We start from the raw sequence: 17088 nt of genomic DNA on the forward strand, positions 1-17088 counted from the left end.
TAAGTGCACATGGCACAAGGATGCTTTAGGCTGTAGATTGATGATTGACTTTGTAGTCATTTCATCTGATCTGCGACCGCATGTGTTGGACACTTGGGTGAAGAGAGGAGCAGTGCTGTCAACTGATCACTACCTGGTGGCAAGCTGGATCAGATGATGGGGGAGGAGGCCAGACAGACCAGGCAGGCCCAAATGGGTAGTGAGGGTATGCTGGAAACATCTGGCGGAGGCTCCCATCTGTCGGATCTTCAACTGCCACCTCTGGCAGAGCTTCAACTGCATACCAGGGGAGGATGGGGACACTGAGTCTGAGTGGACCATGTTCCATACCTCCATTGCTGAGGCAGCCGTGTAGAGCTGCGGCTGCAAGGTTGTTGGTGCCTGTCATGGTGGTAATCCCCGAACCTGGTGGTGGACACCTGTGGTGAGGGGAGCCGTCAAGCTGAAGGAGTCCTATTGGGCTTGGTTAGCCTGTGGGTCTCCAGAGGCAGCTGACAGATACTGACGGGCCAAGTGGAACATGGCTCTGGCAATCGCTGAAGCAAAAACTCAGGGATGGGAGGAGTTTGGTGAGGGCATGGAAAGCAACTTTTGGTCAGCCTCGAAGAGATTCTGGCAAACCATCTGGTGGCTCAGGAAGGGGAAGCAGTACTCTGTCCCTACTGTTTACAGTGGGGATGAAGTGCTGTTGACCTCAACTGGGGACATCATCCGGCAGTAGAAGGAATACTTTGAGGATCTCCTCAATCCCACCTTCATGTCATCTGAGGAGGATGCAGAGTCTGAGGGTGCTTGGAAAGACTTGCCTATCACAGGGGCTGAGGTTGCCGAGGTGGTTAAAAAGCTCCTCAGTGGCCGGGCTCCAGGGGTGGATGAGATTCATCCTGAGTTCCTGAAGGCACTAGATGTTGTTGGGCTGTCTTGGCTGACACACCTCTTCAACATTGTGTGGAGGTCGGGGACAGTGCCTCTGGATTGGCAGACTGGGGTGGTGGTCCCCCTGTTTAAAAAGGGGGACCGGAGAGTGTGTTCCAACTATAGGGAATCACACTTCTCAGCCTCCCTGGGAAAGCCTATGCTGGGGTGCTGGAGAGGAGAGTCCGGTCGATAGTTGAACCTCGGATTCAGGAGGAGTAATGCGGTTTTCATCCTGGTCATGGAACACTGGACCAGCTCTTTATCCTTGCAAGGGTACTGGAGGGTGCATGGGAGTTTGCCCAACCAGTCTACATGTGTTTTGTGGACCTGGAGAAGGCTTATGACCATGTCCCTTGGGATGCCCTGTGGGAGGTGCTTCAGGAGTGTGGGGTTCAGGACCCACTGCTGTGGGCCATTCGAACCCTGTATGACCGGAGCAGGAATTTGGTTCGCATTGCCAGCAGGAAGTCGGACTCATTTCTGGTCATGTGGGACTCCACCAGGGCTGCCCTTTCTCACCGGTTCTGTTCATAACTTTTATGGACAGACTTTCTAGGTGCAGCCAAGGGGTGGAAGGTGTCCAGTTTGGTGGCATCAGGATCGTGTCTCTACTTTTTGCGGATGATGTTTTCCTGTTGGCTTCATCAATCTGTGACCTACAGCATGCACTGGGACGGTTTGCAGCTGAGTGTGAACCGGCTGGGAAGAGGATCAGCACCTCCAAGTCTGTGGCCATGGCGCTCAGCTGGAAACGGGTGGAGTACCTACTTCGGGTCAGGGGGGAGTTGCTACCTCAAGTGGAGGAGTTTAAGTATCTCAGGGTCTTGTTCACGGATGAGGGTAGGGGGGAGCAGGAGTTGGACAGATGGATCAGGGCAGCATCAGCATCACTGCTAAATTGGTCTGTTGTGGTGAAGAGAGAGCTGAGCCAAAAGGCAAAGCACTCAATTTACTGGTCCATCTACGTTCCCACTCTCACCTATGGTCATGAGCTGTGGGTAGTGGCCGAAAGAATGAGATCGCGGATACAAGCGGTCTAAATGAGTTTTCTCCGCAGGGTGGCTGGGCTCTCCCTTAGAGACAGGGTGAGAAGCTTGGTTATTTGAGAGAGACTCAGAGGAGAATCACTGCTCCTCCATTTCGAAAGGAGTCAGTTGAAGTGGTTAGGGGACCTTGTTAGGATGCCCCCTGGACGCCTCCCAGGGGAGGTTCTCTGGGCATGCCCCACTGGAAGGAGACCCCAGGGCAGACCAAAGACACTCTGGAGAGATTATATCTCTCGGCTGGCCTGGGAATGCCTCGGTATTCCCCCAGAAGAGCTGGTGGAGGTGGCCAGGGAGAGGGAAGTCTGGACTGCTCTGCTTAGGCTGCTACCCCTGCAACCCGGACAAGCAGCAGAAAATGGATGGATGGACTTGGGATAAAAAGAAAGCTATTGTACCAAAAATGTAAAATAGTTTCAATCATTAATTTCCACGTTATATATGTAATACTTAATGATGATACAATATATTAACATATTTTAACGCTTTATATTTCATTGTTCTTTGGTTAAAAATGAATGCCATGTGACCTCATCGACTGGATTTAGCAACTACTAATGCCTTCAGCAACTACAATATGAATGCCTTTAGCAGCTACTAGTGCCTATATCGAAGACATGCATTGCAAAGATACTCTTAGCAAAGTCACTGTTAAGACTCCTGCTTATGAGTGAGTTCGGGAAAGCCATGTACAGAGACAATGTTCGTTGCTTAAGAGCATCTCTAAACTCGCTTGTTCTCCCTTAAAGTGCAACACTATCAGTAAACCCACTCCAGTGCTTTCCCCTTCCTCTACACCCATGGCTGAAGTGCCCTAACCCCCAGGTACTGCAATGCAGCTGCCCACTGCTCTGGGTATGTGTGTGTTCACTGCTTCAGATGGGTTAAATGCAGGAAAAGAATTTTACTTTGCTGTAATGTATACCTGACACATTACATTATAGGCATTTAACAGATGCTCTTATCCAGAGTGATGTACAATATACCCAGGGGTTAGGCACCTTGCTCAAGGGCACTTAAGCCAGTCCTGCTGCTCCAGGGAACCAAACCAGCTACCTTTTGGTCCCAAAGCTGCTTCTCTAACCTTTAGGTCATGGCTTCCCCTCCAGATAAAGGCTTTCAAAAGCCCTGTTCATCTTCTTCTTCTTCTTCTTCTTCTTCTTCTTCTTTTTCTTCTTTTACAGCTAGGGCAATCCATGAGATGTAAAAGCAATAAGGGACTCAGAAGCCACCAAGCCATAATCTTTCAAAGCTCCTACTTACAGTCAGAGAGTCTCCCAAAGCTGCGATGACTTTAATGTCAGCTGCCTTCACCTTTTCCACTGGAACACCAAAACATGCAGGTTAGGTTTGAAAAACAGTGAATAACCAACAAACATGATTGGTTTGGAAAAAGGCTATTAACACAAAACCAAAGTAAGTAAGGACAGTGAAAGTAAGCGACTTCATTACTACAGTACAGAGATCAGAGTTTAAAAATGTAGGGGGTTGGAATCATCATGCATGTATATTATACAAGTCAAACTCAAACGGCAAAATATTAAATGGAAAAGACTAATGTTGATCAGGTTATGTTATTGAGAATCAGGTGTTCTTGAAATGTTATACCACAGCACTTTAGTTTGAATGATCAAATTTGGTTGGTCAAAAGGTGTTGATTAATTTTCTAAAACAGCAGCTCTGTCAGTAGTTCCAGCTGCAAGGAAAATTACAGTTTTATAATAATGCACCCATTCTATAGTATATTGCTTCATTCCAGATAGTAACAGATAATACACCAGTGGCGGCTCCTGAAATTTTTTTCAGGGGGGGCAATTTTCCCCCGTTATGTCTACACGGACCGTAAATGTCCACAGGACCGAAGTAAATTGACCTAGGTAGCAAATCAATTGGCCGAACTTGTTTTTGCCTGGTAAATTCAGATATCAATATAGACAATATCTCTTCTCTCCACTAGGTGGCAACACTGAACACGTTAAAGGTGGCAAACTAAGGTAGCCTAGTAAACTAGACCCACCTGCCTAGCGGCCAAAAATATTTTTGCCTACGAGTGGCAAATATTCACATTTAGTCTGGCTTGCCAGGCTAAAACTAAGGAAGATTCATTGTGAAGCCTTCAAAGCAAAACATCTGGCATCACAATCAATTAATATTACATTACTCATTTATTTTCTCATATTATTCCAGTATTCTATAATAAGTAGACACAAATTCTTAATTATAAACATATTCTAAAGAATGCAATTAAAGTGGCAGGATATAAATCCAAAACAAGTGTTTATTTAAGTTTTGAAAAAGATGAAGAAAAGCATAACCATCAAACATGTGCAGCTTAATTATGTGGGTTTTTTATATGGAATTGCACCATTTTAACAACAAATAATTCTAAATAAATTCTGCAGTTTTTTTTCCCCAAGAATTCCTCCAGAAAGCCATGCCTTAAGAGGAAATTTAAAGTATTACAAGCATGCCGATGAACACAAAAGGCTTTAGTTAGTTATTTAGCTATATACACACACAAGGTTACACAAGGTTTTGTAGTCAGTACAACTTGGCTTAACAAGTTGGAAAAAAGGTAAGGTGCTGCTGGCTCCAATGAACACATATACTGTACAATATATAAAAACTGAAAATATGCTTAATTTACACCAAGGCAGAGAGAACTTGAGGCTACTGAAATATTCCAAGCATGGCAATGTTAAACTGCCATTGGTAAAACAAAAACATGGCAATGTTAAACTGCCATTGGTAACACACACACACACACACACCTTTTGCCTAGTAAATTCAAATATCAGATATCACTGTACCATCTGCTGTGCTACTTCCAGGGTGGAAGAGAACGCAAGGGTAGCAAAAAAGAGCATTGACTACATCACAGCCAGCTAGCCAAGTTTTGCGGTGGCACCAGTTCTTGTTAAAACCTCTTGAGTAGGTCTTCTCCCCCTTCGTAGACACTTGCTTGATGTTTAAATTCGGTCTAGGAGGTCCTAGCTGTTTGATTGCCGTTTTCTCCTCATTGGTACGACGACTAAAGGGAACTTTTCAGAGACGCTATCGTATTGTTGCACTCAACACTCGCCGCCATCTTCATAGAATGTTCACACATTTCCCGCGCAAGTTGTGTTTTCCAGCCCAAAATTATATGTACTTAAAACCAATCTGGCAACACGTGCACGGCGCAACAGGTGTATGACGTAAGCACGCTGCTTGTGCGAGCACATAAAACCTAATAGAAAATGCATTGGGAGCAGGATTTTCGAAAAAAAAACGTACGTACCATTAGTGTCAATGGGAGATTTTGGGGCAAATCTGAACCTGACAGAAATCGCCCCAAAAGGGCGTGGCTACACCAGGTGCGACCTTAACCTGATTGGACAATGACATTACTGTTGGTAGTAGGAGTAGATAAAAAAAGAAAAGAAAAAAAAAATCTCCCTCCCTGTTTGGGAGTGCGTCGCCCAAATCGCCCCCATTAACGAGCCGCCAGTGTAATACACAATAACTTACTGTATACAGCCCGTTCTATAACTGCGAGTACATTTCAAGTGTTGACTCTGTTAGTCATTGCCAACTCTGTTATCTTTAAACTGGGCAATCCATTCCCAGAATTGACGATAACAGAGTTGACATTTCCCACCATTTTGTGTCTTAACTCCACATGCTAACCTCAAACTAGCTCCCATATGGCATGTATAAAAACAGAATTTTATGGATTTTAATCCTATTATTGTTTTTAAAAAATGAATGAGAGATTCACTCCAATATCACAATAACAGAATTGACGAATAATTAATCTACTGTTGGTGTAAAATCAACATTTTGTTCAAATTAATGAGCGAAGAAACAGAACATACTGCCTTTCTGAAGTTTCCCGCCAGAGGAAGTGACATCACTCAGTGCAGGTGTCATGTGTATTATTAAACATCTTTGTGGATTTTATGCAGTTTTATAACAGAGTTAACAAGAACATTGGGACAGATTTTTTTTTTTTTCATGACTGAAATTTCACATAATACAGAAAATAGACTTTCTGTGCAATTGATTTAATAACAGTTAATAGAATAAGCCCCAAAAAACAGAGTGTTAGACTGAATCACTTCCTGTTTATTGGAGTTGAATGGATGAATCAGGAGTTGAAGACGGCCAATAATGTGGGGGGAGGGGTGGGAGTCATTTAGTTAATGCTTTACGGATAAGTTGGGTCTAAAATGTACATCAAGCATCGCTATTGGTCAAAGTTTGTCATAATTTTAATTATTGTTCAAAACTGATTCAATAAAGTTTTCTTTTGTGGAAAATAACAAAAGGTTTATCTCAGAGATGCGAAATGTACCCCGAATTCTAGAATGACCCACATGGCAGAAATTCACATGACTTACATCAAACAATAAACTTCTTTTTGATTATTTATGGCTCAGGAGGCCCTCAGTAGAGAGCTATATTGGCAATATAGAAATCAGAATTGTATGACATTGGTAGTGACAACAATATTGTGTTTTAGTCATGATATCTCGGTCAGGTGAGCCTCAGTCCATAAGCACCGTGTGCTCTCTGATGTGAGTACAGAGATCAGTGTTATTTGAGAATGCAGATAAGCATGTGGGACTGAGTCCAGTCTCTTCTCACGCAAAATTAGTATGATTTGAAATGACTGAGCATAACTGCAAGCCAAAACAATTTTTAATGTCATCCCAACAGAGGTGGAAAGTACACTATATGACCAAAGGTTTGTGGACAACTGATCATCACACACATATGTGGTTCTTCTCCAAATGGTTGCTTCAAAGTTAGAAACAGAATTGTTAATTGAAACTGTTACAATTACAATTTCCCTTCACTGGAACATAAAGGCCCTTACAAACCTGTTCCAGCATGACAATACCCCTGTACACAAAGTGAGCTCCATGAAGACATGGTTTGACAAAGTTGGAGTGGAAAAACTCAAGTGTTCTTCACAGAGCCCTGACCTCAACCCCACTGATCAGCTTTGGAATGAACTGGAACATTGACTGCACCCCAGACCTCTTCACCAACATCAGTGCCTGATCTCACTATTGCTCTTGTGGTTGAATGAACACAATCCCCACAGCCACACCCCAAAATCTAGTGGGACGCCTTCCCAGAAGAGTGGAGCTTATTATAACAGCGAAGGGGAATAAATCTGGACTGAGAAGTTCGACAAGCACATACTGTACGAGTGTGATGGTCAGGTGTCCACATACTTTTGGTCATATAGGGTATGTAAGTAATTGTATTTTATCATGACATTTAAGTATCACTTTAGGAACATAAACTTAGAGTTCAAATTGGATGGAAATGTTAATTTTAATGAAATGGTTTAAATAAAATTGTGTTACTGATTCTTTTAAGTTCGTTTCTTAAGACACGTATTTTTAAGTATGTTACCTCGCTTGTTGACAGTTACTGAGCCCAACAAGGTCCTTTAAGGTGAGCGTGTGATCATTTAAATGCTGTTGCACAATGCTAAAATGCTAAATGCTAAAATAAGGTACCATTAAAGGGGTAGGCTCACCCTTCCCAGCAGAATCCAATTTGTATTTTTGGTTCTGAAAGCACGTGACTGTTACTCTAGCTCTCTGTACAACAAAACCTTCACAAACTCACTGTTAGTGATCCCTTCTAAAGCTGTATTGAACTTTATCTCCAACTATGTCATACGTGGAAGCTTTGAACACAATATACCTTATCTTTTCTTTCCTTCATGGCTGTCCATGATACGGCTGAGGCCAGTTCAGGTCCATTACAAAGGAAGAACCGCATGAAAACTGAATGAATCGGTCAAAAATCTCTCTTTTTATCAGACAGCCATAAGTGCCAATCCATCTACAGTCATGGCAGTGCCATTCAAGAATTGAAAATGGCAACTCACTACTCGGTGCAGAGGATTCTGGGAAGGATGAGTCGGCCCCTTTAATGTTCGGAAACATTAGCTTTGTAACTCCATGTCTTGACTGATTGATGACGTTTTAAGTCAGGACAAAAGGCATTTTTATAACAACTGATTGATGAAGTCTTACAAATTTGCAATTGAAAGACCATTTTGCTTCATCAGATAAACCTCAGTAAGAGAGACCGATATAGCGACTGGTGATATCTCTGGTACAGATTTCAAAAGGCTGGAAGATAGAGATACTGGTCAGAGTCAATCCCTATTTCATGCAAATTCCTGACAAGCAAAAGCCATTTTCTTATTGCTTTTTTATAAAATGTAAAATTGTAGATACATTTTTTTAAAATGGTCCTATTTAAAAGTAAAAGCTGTAGCTCCTAAACCAGGGGTGTCCAAACTTTTTGCAAAGAGGGCCAGATTTGGTGAGGTGAAAATGTGTGGGGGCCGACCATTCAGCCTGACATTCTTTGAACCATTAACATTCAATGCAAATGAACTCATTCATTTTCATTATCTGTAGCTGCTTTATCCTTCTACAGGGTCGCAGGCGAGCTGGAGCCTATCCCAGCTGACTACGGGTGAAAGGCGGGGTTCACCCTGGACAAGTCGCCAGGTCATCACAGGGCTGACACATAGACACAGACAACCATTCACACTCACATTCACACCTACGCTCAATTTAGAGTCACCAGTTAACCTAACCTGCATGTCTTTGGACTGTGGGGGAAACCGGAGCACACGGAGGAAACCATTAAATAGTGCAAATGAACTATTTAATGAAATGTTTATTGCAAATGGCATACTTTTCTTCACATAGAACACAAATAAATCTAAACAAGTTTTTACCAAAATCACTCTGCCTTTCATATTTGAAGACTACATAAAATGAAGTCTGACTGGAAAAAAAAAAAACTTCCGGGAAGATGAAACATAGAGGTTCATTTCAAACATTACATATTATTCACTATTAAATGCTCACTGTAAACTTCTAAATTCAAAACATGTGAACAGGAAAATAACACTAACAGTTATCTTATTCAGAAGTACAAAACATTGAGGGCCATATGAATCAGTGTATCACTCGTTCTTTCGTTTTTCAATTGACAATCAAAAATCAAAAAACGAAAATGTTATTTGACTTTGAATCTGATATCAGAAACAAAAAAGACCGTGTTTTTCATTATTTCAATTTTAAACTCAGATCAAAAATACATAATGGAAAAACGTGCTGCCGGACCAACTTTGGATTTAATATTTAATTTGTCGTGTTTACGAGACCCAGTTTAATTGTCAATTGAAAAACGAAAGAACAAATGAGGGCGGCACGGTGGTGTAGTGGTTAGCGCTGCCGCCTCACAGCAAGAAGGTCCGGGTTCGAGCCCCGGGGCCGGCGAGGGCCTTTCTGTGTGGAGTTTGCATGTTCTCCCCGTGTCCGCATGGGTTTCCTCCGGGTGCTCCGGTTTCCCCCACAGTCCAAAGACATGCAGGTTAGGTTAACTGGTGACTCTAAATTGAGCGTAGGTGTGAATGTGAGTGTGAATGGTTGTCTGTGTCTATGTGTCAGCCCTGTGATGACCTGGCGACTTGTCCAGGGTGTACCCCGCCTTTCGCCCGTAGTCAGCTGGGATAGGCTCCAGCTCGCCTGTGACCCTGTAGAACAGGATAAAGCGGCGACAGATGAGATGAAATGAGAAGAACAAATGATATACGGGTTGAAAAGACTCAGTGCATATTCAAAACTGTGGTTTTGCTCATCAAATAAAAAAAAAATCAATTTACTGAGATTTTAGAATTTATTCATCTCAGTAGACTAAACAAATAATTTGCCTGCACTAATGTGAAGGGTGATACTGAGATCTCGACTGCAGTAAGTAGGCCAGGTCTGGCTCAAAGACAGTGGTTTTGATGCGCAAGATGTCACGCAGGTGAGAGTCACTTATGGCCCTTTTCCACTACCCTTTTTCAGCTCACTTCAGCTCGCTTCAGCTCACTTCAGCCCGACACGGCTCGCGTTTCGACTACCAAAAACCAGCACGACTCAGCTCGCTTCAGCCCTGCTTAGCCCCTAAAACTCGCACCGTTTTGGAGTGGGGCTGAAGCGAGCCAAGCCGTGCCGAGTGAGGCTGGGGGCGTGAGCAGACACTCCCCTGTGCACTGATTGGTGAGGAGGAGTGTCCTCACATGCCCACACACGCCCCGCGAGCGTGCTGGGATCTGTAAACACCGCAAACCCAGAAGGAGAAGAATTACGAGAATTTCTGAAGCCTTATGTGCCTCGCCTCATCTATACGCTCTTGCCAGTATTTGTCCGCGTTGTCGGTGACAACAAGCCACAGAACCAAGACCAGCAACACTAACAACTCCATGTCCTCCATGTTTATTGTTTACTATTCGGGTCGTGAGACTACCGCTTAAAATATCACTGATGTCACTGTTTGCGCTGCTTAACAACATCACGTGACGTCCACCCACTTTCGCTAACTCCACCCAATGTGTCCACCCACTTCCAGCCAGCACGGTTCAGCGCGGTTGTAGTCGAAATGCAACTCCAACAGCCCCACTCAGCCCGACTCAGCACGGCACGGCTCAGCCCGACTCAGCCGCGTTTGTAGTGGAAAAGCGGCATTAGTCTTGTCCTCACGCGGTTCTTGTTAAGGTTCATAACCTCGCACAAGTATGTCGAGCCAAACAAGCTCAGCATTTTCTTAGCAAATGTTCGAATCTCTTGGAAACAAAACAGCTTCCAGTTGCTTCAATTTTTAGCCTCATTCATTCTCAGTTAGCATGTTTCATCTGGTAGTGCCTCTTGATATTGAATTCCTTGAAAACAACCACAGTCCCTTGGCAAATTAGGCAGACACAGTTGTTTTGTATTTCAGTGAAAAAAATACTCCAATTTCCACTTGTCCTGGAAGCGGCGGCCCTTGCTGTCAACTTTCCTTTTTTTTAGTTACAGTCACTATTTTAGAAATGGGCTGGAAAGGTTCACACAAGGGTCACGCGGCGAGAGTGCGGCCACAGGTCTGCTGCGATCTTCTGGTGAAATATAAAATAGCTTTTTTGTACGTGTGTATTTTATGTTATTATTGATTTTATCACAGAGGCAATTTGAACACGGACCGCAATTGGCCCCCGGGCCGGACTTTGGACATGCCTGTCCTAAACCATTCCTCTCAACTTCACTGAAGTGTAAATAAACTTGTCTCATAGATGTTCTATTATTATAGAGTTCTGTGTTACCTGATGTGGGTACAGTGGGAGACGGGGTCATGTCTGGACAACTGAAAGGTGGGTGCTGGAAATTCTGCTGCCGAACTTTATCTGGGTACTCCTGCAAGAGCAAAGTGCTTAAGAACACCAACAAAAACTACATGTCATTAGTTCTAGAACAGTAAAAGGGTTTTTCGATGCCTCAAATAATCCCTCAATGACTCTCAAGCATTTTGAAGCCCAAGACCCATTTAACTAACTAACTAACTAACTAACTAACTAACTAACTAACTAACTAACTAACTAACTAACTAACTAACTAACTAACTAACTAATATCCTGGTTATTTTTCTAATCCATAAAGCTTTTAATTCCTGAAATTTGCACTTGTAGAAGTAATTATTAAATCTGTCATGAGATTCATATTGACATTACTTATTGACCAACTTGGTTTTGAGTTTGGATTAAAGCTATTCAATTCAACTGACCAGTCAAACAGGCTAATAACTATAAGAACTCAATAATTATAATAACTGGTTGGATTAATAGATGGTGGATTGTCATTTGTCATGACCATAACAATTGATTTTAAATCATGGATCCCCTGGCTTTGGTTTGAGGATCTAAGGAGTTCCCAGACTGCACTTTAAGAAGCATGGCTCTACAGGAACCAGCAACCTCCTGAAGTCTCAGATTATTATTCAGTCATTTCAGGCTCTTCACATACATGTCAACCTTTGGTCAATCAAACCTGTATAACCAACCTCCAAAATCCGTATTTCCCTTATAAAATCTGTATAAGATGCAAATTAAAATAATTTACCTAAAATTTGAATGATAATTAACAATGATATATCCCAGTTACTTTTTATTCAATATTAATAACCATAAACCTTCAGAATGAATACAAAGCTCCAATGTTCGACAAAAACACAAAGTGTTATCAGCGTAGTTACGAAGGAAACACTTCGCTGTTTGGAGACAGGTTTCACTGAGCAGCTATTATGCGCGAGACTTCATATTAGCCACAAAGTCAGGAAAATCTGTTCGTAAAATTACGTTATAATGACCAAATACAATGAAAAGTATTTTTTCCAGTCTCACCTGTGAAAGGTAATCCCATGTGATCTCGTTTGGACAGTAAACCTGGCGGCGAGGATGACATATGATTCTATGCAGAAGGCGGCGTCTATGTTTATCTAGGACTTCACGGTTGGAGGGATTCTCGCAATGCGGCACGCACATGATCAGGGGCGATTCTAGCATCTGATCTTTGGGGGTGCTTAGCCCCCAGAGCTGACAGAGGCACCTGGCTTGAACGACAGTGTTTCCACGTTTATTCCGCATTTAGACTAGACTTAACTAGACAAGAAGACTAGACTAGACAAGACTAGACTTATGCAATGTTTTAACAGAAGCTGACCCAATAAACTATGATATCTACACATTTACAACCACTGACACAGATATTTACGTTATATTTTTAACTAAACAAGACCTACTACTGCATTTGTAATGTTGGAGCTATTCATTTAGAACAGTGGTAATTGTTAATTAATGTGTTATTGTGTATTGTGTAATAATAGTGTGTATTATTATGATTTTACATTAGTTTACATTAGTTTATATTTTTTGTTATATTTGTTATATTTTGGTAGTGTTCTTTTGAAAATGTAGGCTATATCCAAACCACACTCACTGTCCCCCCAGACAATGACCAGGGTTTGGATTTGTGAATGATAAGCAAACATAAACGCTATGCTACATTAAATAAAATTGACTAACACACGGTGGTCTAGCACCGTAGCACTTGTACAGCTCTGCACAAAAGTATCTCGATATCATATCGAGATACTTTTGATGATCGATGATAAATGTCATTTTTATCATTCTGTTCATAGACCAGGGAACATCAATATTGCATTATGCATATTATTGTGTTGTGTTTAACAACTGTAACTCCAGTTCGTACCTTCACATCTCGCTATGCCAGTAATACTCAGGTGCTACTTCGAGTTCCTCATCAGCGTGGAATCCAGTTAAAAAAAAACACCATGTCGTAGCAAGCACTCGCGCGGACAGGCAACCCAATCAGAGGGGACGCAAGGAGGAGAGGGATTTTACTGCTCATAGAGCTATCACGTAACAGGTGAATTCAAGAACACACACACGCCCGCGCACACATTCATTGCGCAGTGCGCAAGGGCACTTATTTCTGAAAATTACGTCCAAAAGCAGTGTTTTTGAGGGTGCTGAGCTAGGGGGTGCTGAGCTCGTTTTTGGGGGTGCTTGAGCACCCCCAAAAATAGGCTAAACACGCCCCTGCACATGATCAAAAGTGGAATGAAGTCTGGCTACCACAAGATAACGCGCGATTTCATAAGACTCTTTACTGGCTGTCTGTGGTGTACAGTACGTTTGTAAATGTTATGCGCTCATCGTGGGAACTGATTATAGCTCTAAATTAATATTGAAGTTTTTTTAAAGAATCCGTATAACTTTATTTATACGCCCGTATACTACGTTTATTGAATCAAATCCGTATAAAATACGGACATTCCGTATAGGTTGACATGTATGTCTTCAAATTTTCTTAGAATAATGAAGGGTCCTGAGTTTCCTAGAAGGGTTTTTCTGTAAGGAAATGTTTAGGTGTGGGTTCAATATAAAGCCCCTATTTTTTCATGTTATTTGTCTTTGCATATTATTATGTCATGAGTATTATTTATTCAGTACCTATGTGAGGAATGTGAGGCTGGAAATCAGAAGGGTCCTGTGCTTGAAGTGCCTATATGTAAAACCCTACAACAGAAAAGCTTCTAAGTAGAACCACTTAGAAATCTTAAAGTGCATATCCTGGACCAATTTCGTGGTTTTTTTTTTATATGAAAGTATGTCCCTTTACACACTCATCCAGAAGGGTAATTTTGCACAAGGCCATCTGTCTACAGCAGAAAAAAATAAAATAAAATGCGTCTGGAAAAATCCCAAGTGAGTCTGGAGCCAGATTCGTGACGTCACGTGCGGATCCGCCAGCAGGCTGCGAGAGCTTGCACGGCTTCAGTGCACAGCCTGTGTAGACCAAGTTTAGCAGCTAGCGATTTTGCATTGAAATATGGAATTGTCACCTGAGCTTCTAAACCCATGGATTCATGCATCAATGCTCATCTATCTATTGTTATATAAATCATATTTTTTTCTAATTACTATTATGTATTTATATATTTCTTCATTTAGAAGAGTACTGGCTACTGTAGGAGAAAGATTTCATAAGCTACACACATGGAATCGGCTAAGCAGGGTTGTATATACATTTAATGTGTTTGACAGGTCCCAAGATCTCAAGCCCTGACACGCCGTATATCCCTTGATACATGTGAAGTAAGTGTATCATCGCCCAGCGCATTCGTGTTGTTTACTTTTGTGTGTGTGTCAATAAATAACATTATCCGTGTACCACACAAACACAGGAACACCTAATTTAGAGTATAGTTTCTCTTATTTCTTACCCTGGCAACAGTCAGCTTAAGAATTGCCAATTTTCTTGGTCTTTTTCTCGGCTCTGCTTGGTCCTTGGCTTTTTCCAGGTGCCTCACATGAAGCGCTCCCATTTCTCTCTCATTGTCCGGTCTTTTGGAAAACGATGAGTACTAATCCCATTAAGGTTGGTGTTGCTAGACCCTCCTACGATACGTCTGTTAACCATTTTAATAATTACGTGATAACGTTGAAGAAATTTGCAGAAAACCACCTGGTCGTTTTCTCATAAACAAACCAGCGCTGACGTAGGATTCAGAGGGAGGCGTCCCGCACGTGAGGTCACGAAAATCAATGTTTGCCAGGAAATCCAAATGCCAAGTTTTCGCCTCAAATGGCTTGATTTCAACTGAATTTTTCTGGTATTGCGCAAGGTTAAAAAAATTGCACAAAATGCAAAATGTGACAGATTTGACCAAAGTTTAATATAAAATAGGAGAATTACATTGATCTTGCTCCTGAATTTACCCATGATGTGCACTTTAAGCACTGAAAGAATCAGTGAGGATCCTTTTTTGTAGCTCAAAGCAAAGTCACAACAGAAACCCAAGGATAGACTTTTGAAGAAGTTGTATGCTTTTGCAGATATTGAAACACATGTCCTTACTGTACTTGGTGCAAAATATTAGTAAAGATGTAGCAAACTATTGTAATGCATATAAATAAGGATCTTTTACCTGATAGAGCTTCTCCTGACTGAGGTGCTTTATGCTTTCTTCATAATCCTCCCACCAGTTTCCTTTTAGACAAACAAGAATATTGTACAATATTATGCATGTATACAAAACAACAACAAACATGCCATATACTGTTTTTTATTAATCAGGCATGCCTACTCTATAGGTGTACATGTTATAGGGACATAATTATTGACTGTAGTCTATCTGACCAGATATTATTTAGTTGATCAATTGTTATTAGCACAGCAGCTGTGTATGTTGTACAGCAGTGTTGCCATTTTTAAACACCTTAGTGTCACTGATTATCTGGGAAACAGACCAACACACAAAAATCCCCAGCTAACAGCTAACAGCAGTGCCGTGATGAGAAACTAACACTGATGAAGGATAGCAGATCATTAACAAACACTGCGCATGGAAAAAAAAAGACAGACTTTTTTCTAACTATACCTATGCAAGGTGCACTATGAAGGTAGATGTTTTATAAAGTGGTCAGTCAGTGATCACAGGTGCATGATCCAGTTGTACCAGCACCACAGGGCTGTATCATTCTACTGCTATCATTTCAGACAATTGATTCAAGGAGAAAAATTTCAAGACAAACCAGTTACTGTCATTTGATTTTATGAGCAAATAAAATGAGCATTAAAAAAAAGGACAAACCCCAAAATGTTGCATAATAGATATCTATATGCTATCATTAGTTTTCTTTTTTCACTCACCGTTCACGTGGCACAGAAGCACGTATGTGGTTAGAGCAAAGAGAAAAAGCTTCATGATTCAAAATAATTAGTTTCCTTTTGTTTCAGACATGTAAGAGCTTTTCACCTTTACCTGACTTGTTCCGACGGTGTAACTTCCGTCTTCATCAGAGTGACGTGCCTTTATAATCAGCTGATGTTGCGGAGGTGTGACCTGTGACCTCCCGCTGTCAGTGTTGCCCCCTCAGGACGGCGCTCCAGGTGTGGGAGAGCATGGACGCCCCCTCATCCCTGTTTATTGCTCTTGGGCTCCGCTTTCTGATTTCTGTTGACTCCTTGATCCAGCGGTGGTATCTGTTGTTCTCTTGCTGTATGATCTGAGCATTGTCCCAGTCCATTATAGGATTTTCCCTTCTGCAGTGGTCCGTTATTGCGGCAACATAAAATTCACGCACGAAGAGGAAACAGAAAAATCAATAGCATTTTTGGACATAAAAATTCATCATACAGACGACGGAGACATCAAAATAACAATCTACAGAAAACCGACACACACTGATCAATATCTGCTCTGGACGTCCGAACACCCCATCGCACACAAACTGTCAGTTGTCAGAACTCTCTACGAACGTGCAGCAACCATAACCGACCCCACAGGACGCGCAACAGATACGGCACATACGGCAAGCTCTGATCACATGTCAATATCCACCATGGGCCATACACAAAGGCGCACAACAAGTGAAAACAAAAGAAAAGACACTGAAAAAAGGAAGAAAACAGACAACCCAAAAACAGGAAAGTAAAGCAGTAGTGACTCTACCGTATGTCAGAGGAGTTACAGAACAAATCCAAAGAGCCATGAAAAAACACAACATACAAACACCCGTGAAACCACACACCAAACTACGACAGCTACTAGTTCACCCTAAGGACAAAATCTCATCTCATCTCATCTCATTATCTCTAGCCGCTTTATCCTTCTACAGGGTTGCAGGCGAGCTGGAGCCTATCCCAGCTGACTACAGGCGAAAGGCGGGGTTCACCCTGGACAAGTCGCCAGGTCATCACAGGGCTGACACATA

At 42.0% G+C, this 17088-nt stretch overlaps 1 protein-coding gene across 2 annotated transcripts in view; it reads right to left on the minus strand.

The window, feature by feature from the left end:
- si:dkey-177p2.18 (phospholipase B1, membrane-associated) overlaps positions 1-16202 on the minus strand; it is a 49387-nt gene extending 33185 nt beyond the window's left edge. Inside the window, exons 1-4 of one of the 2 annotated variants that reach the window (XM_060933192.1) lie at positions 16137-16202; positions 15300-15361; positions 11116-11206; positions 3225-3283 (exon numbers count right to left, since the gene is read on the minus strand). In XM_060933192.1, coding sequence (XP_060789175.1) covers positions 3225-3283; positions 11116-11146 — 90 coding nt within the window. In that variant the 5' untranslated portion in view covers positions 11147-11206; positions 15300-15361; positions 16137-16202. Of the gene's footprint in view, positions 1-3224; positions 3284-11115; positions 11207-15299; positions 15362-16024 lie in introns of both variants that reach the window. The other variant, XM_060933191.1, reaches the window with a different exon arrangement.
- Between the last annotated feature and the right edge of the window lie 886 nt (positions 16203-17088).

Source organism: Neoarius graeffei, chromosome 11 (assembly GCF_027579695.1).
Source record: "Neoarius graeffei isolate fNeoGra1 chromosome 11, fNeoGra1.pri, whole genome shotgun sequence".
Lineage (NCBI taxonomy): Eukaryota > Metazoa > Chordata > Actinopteri > Siluriformes > Ariidae > Neoarius > Neoarius graeffei.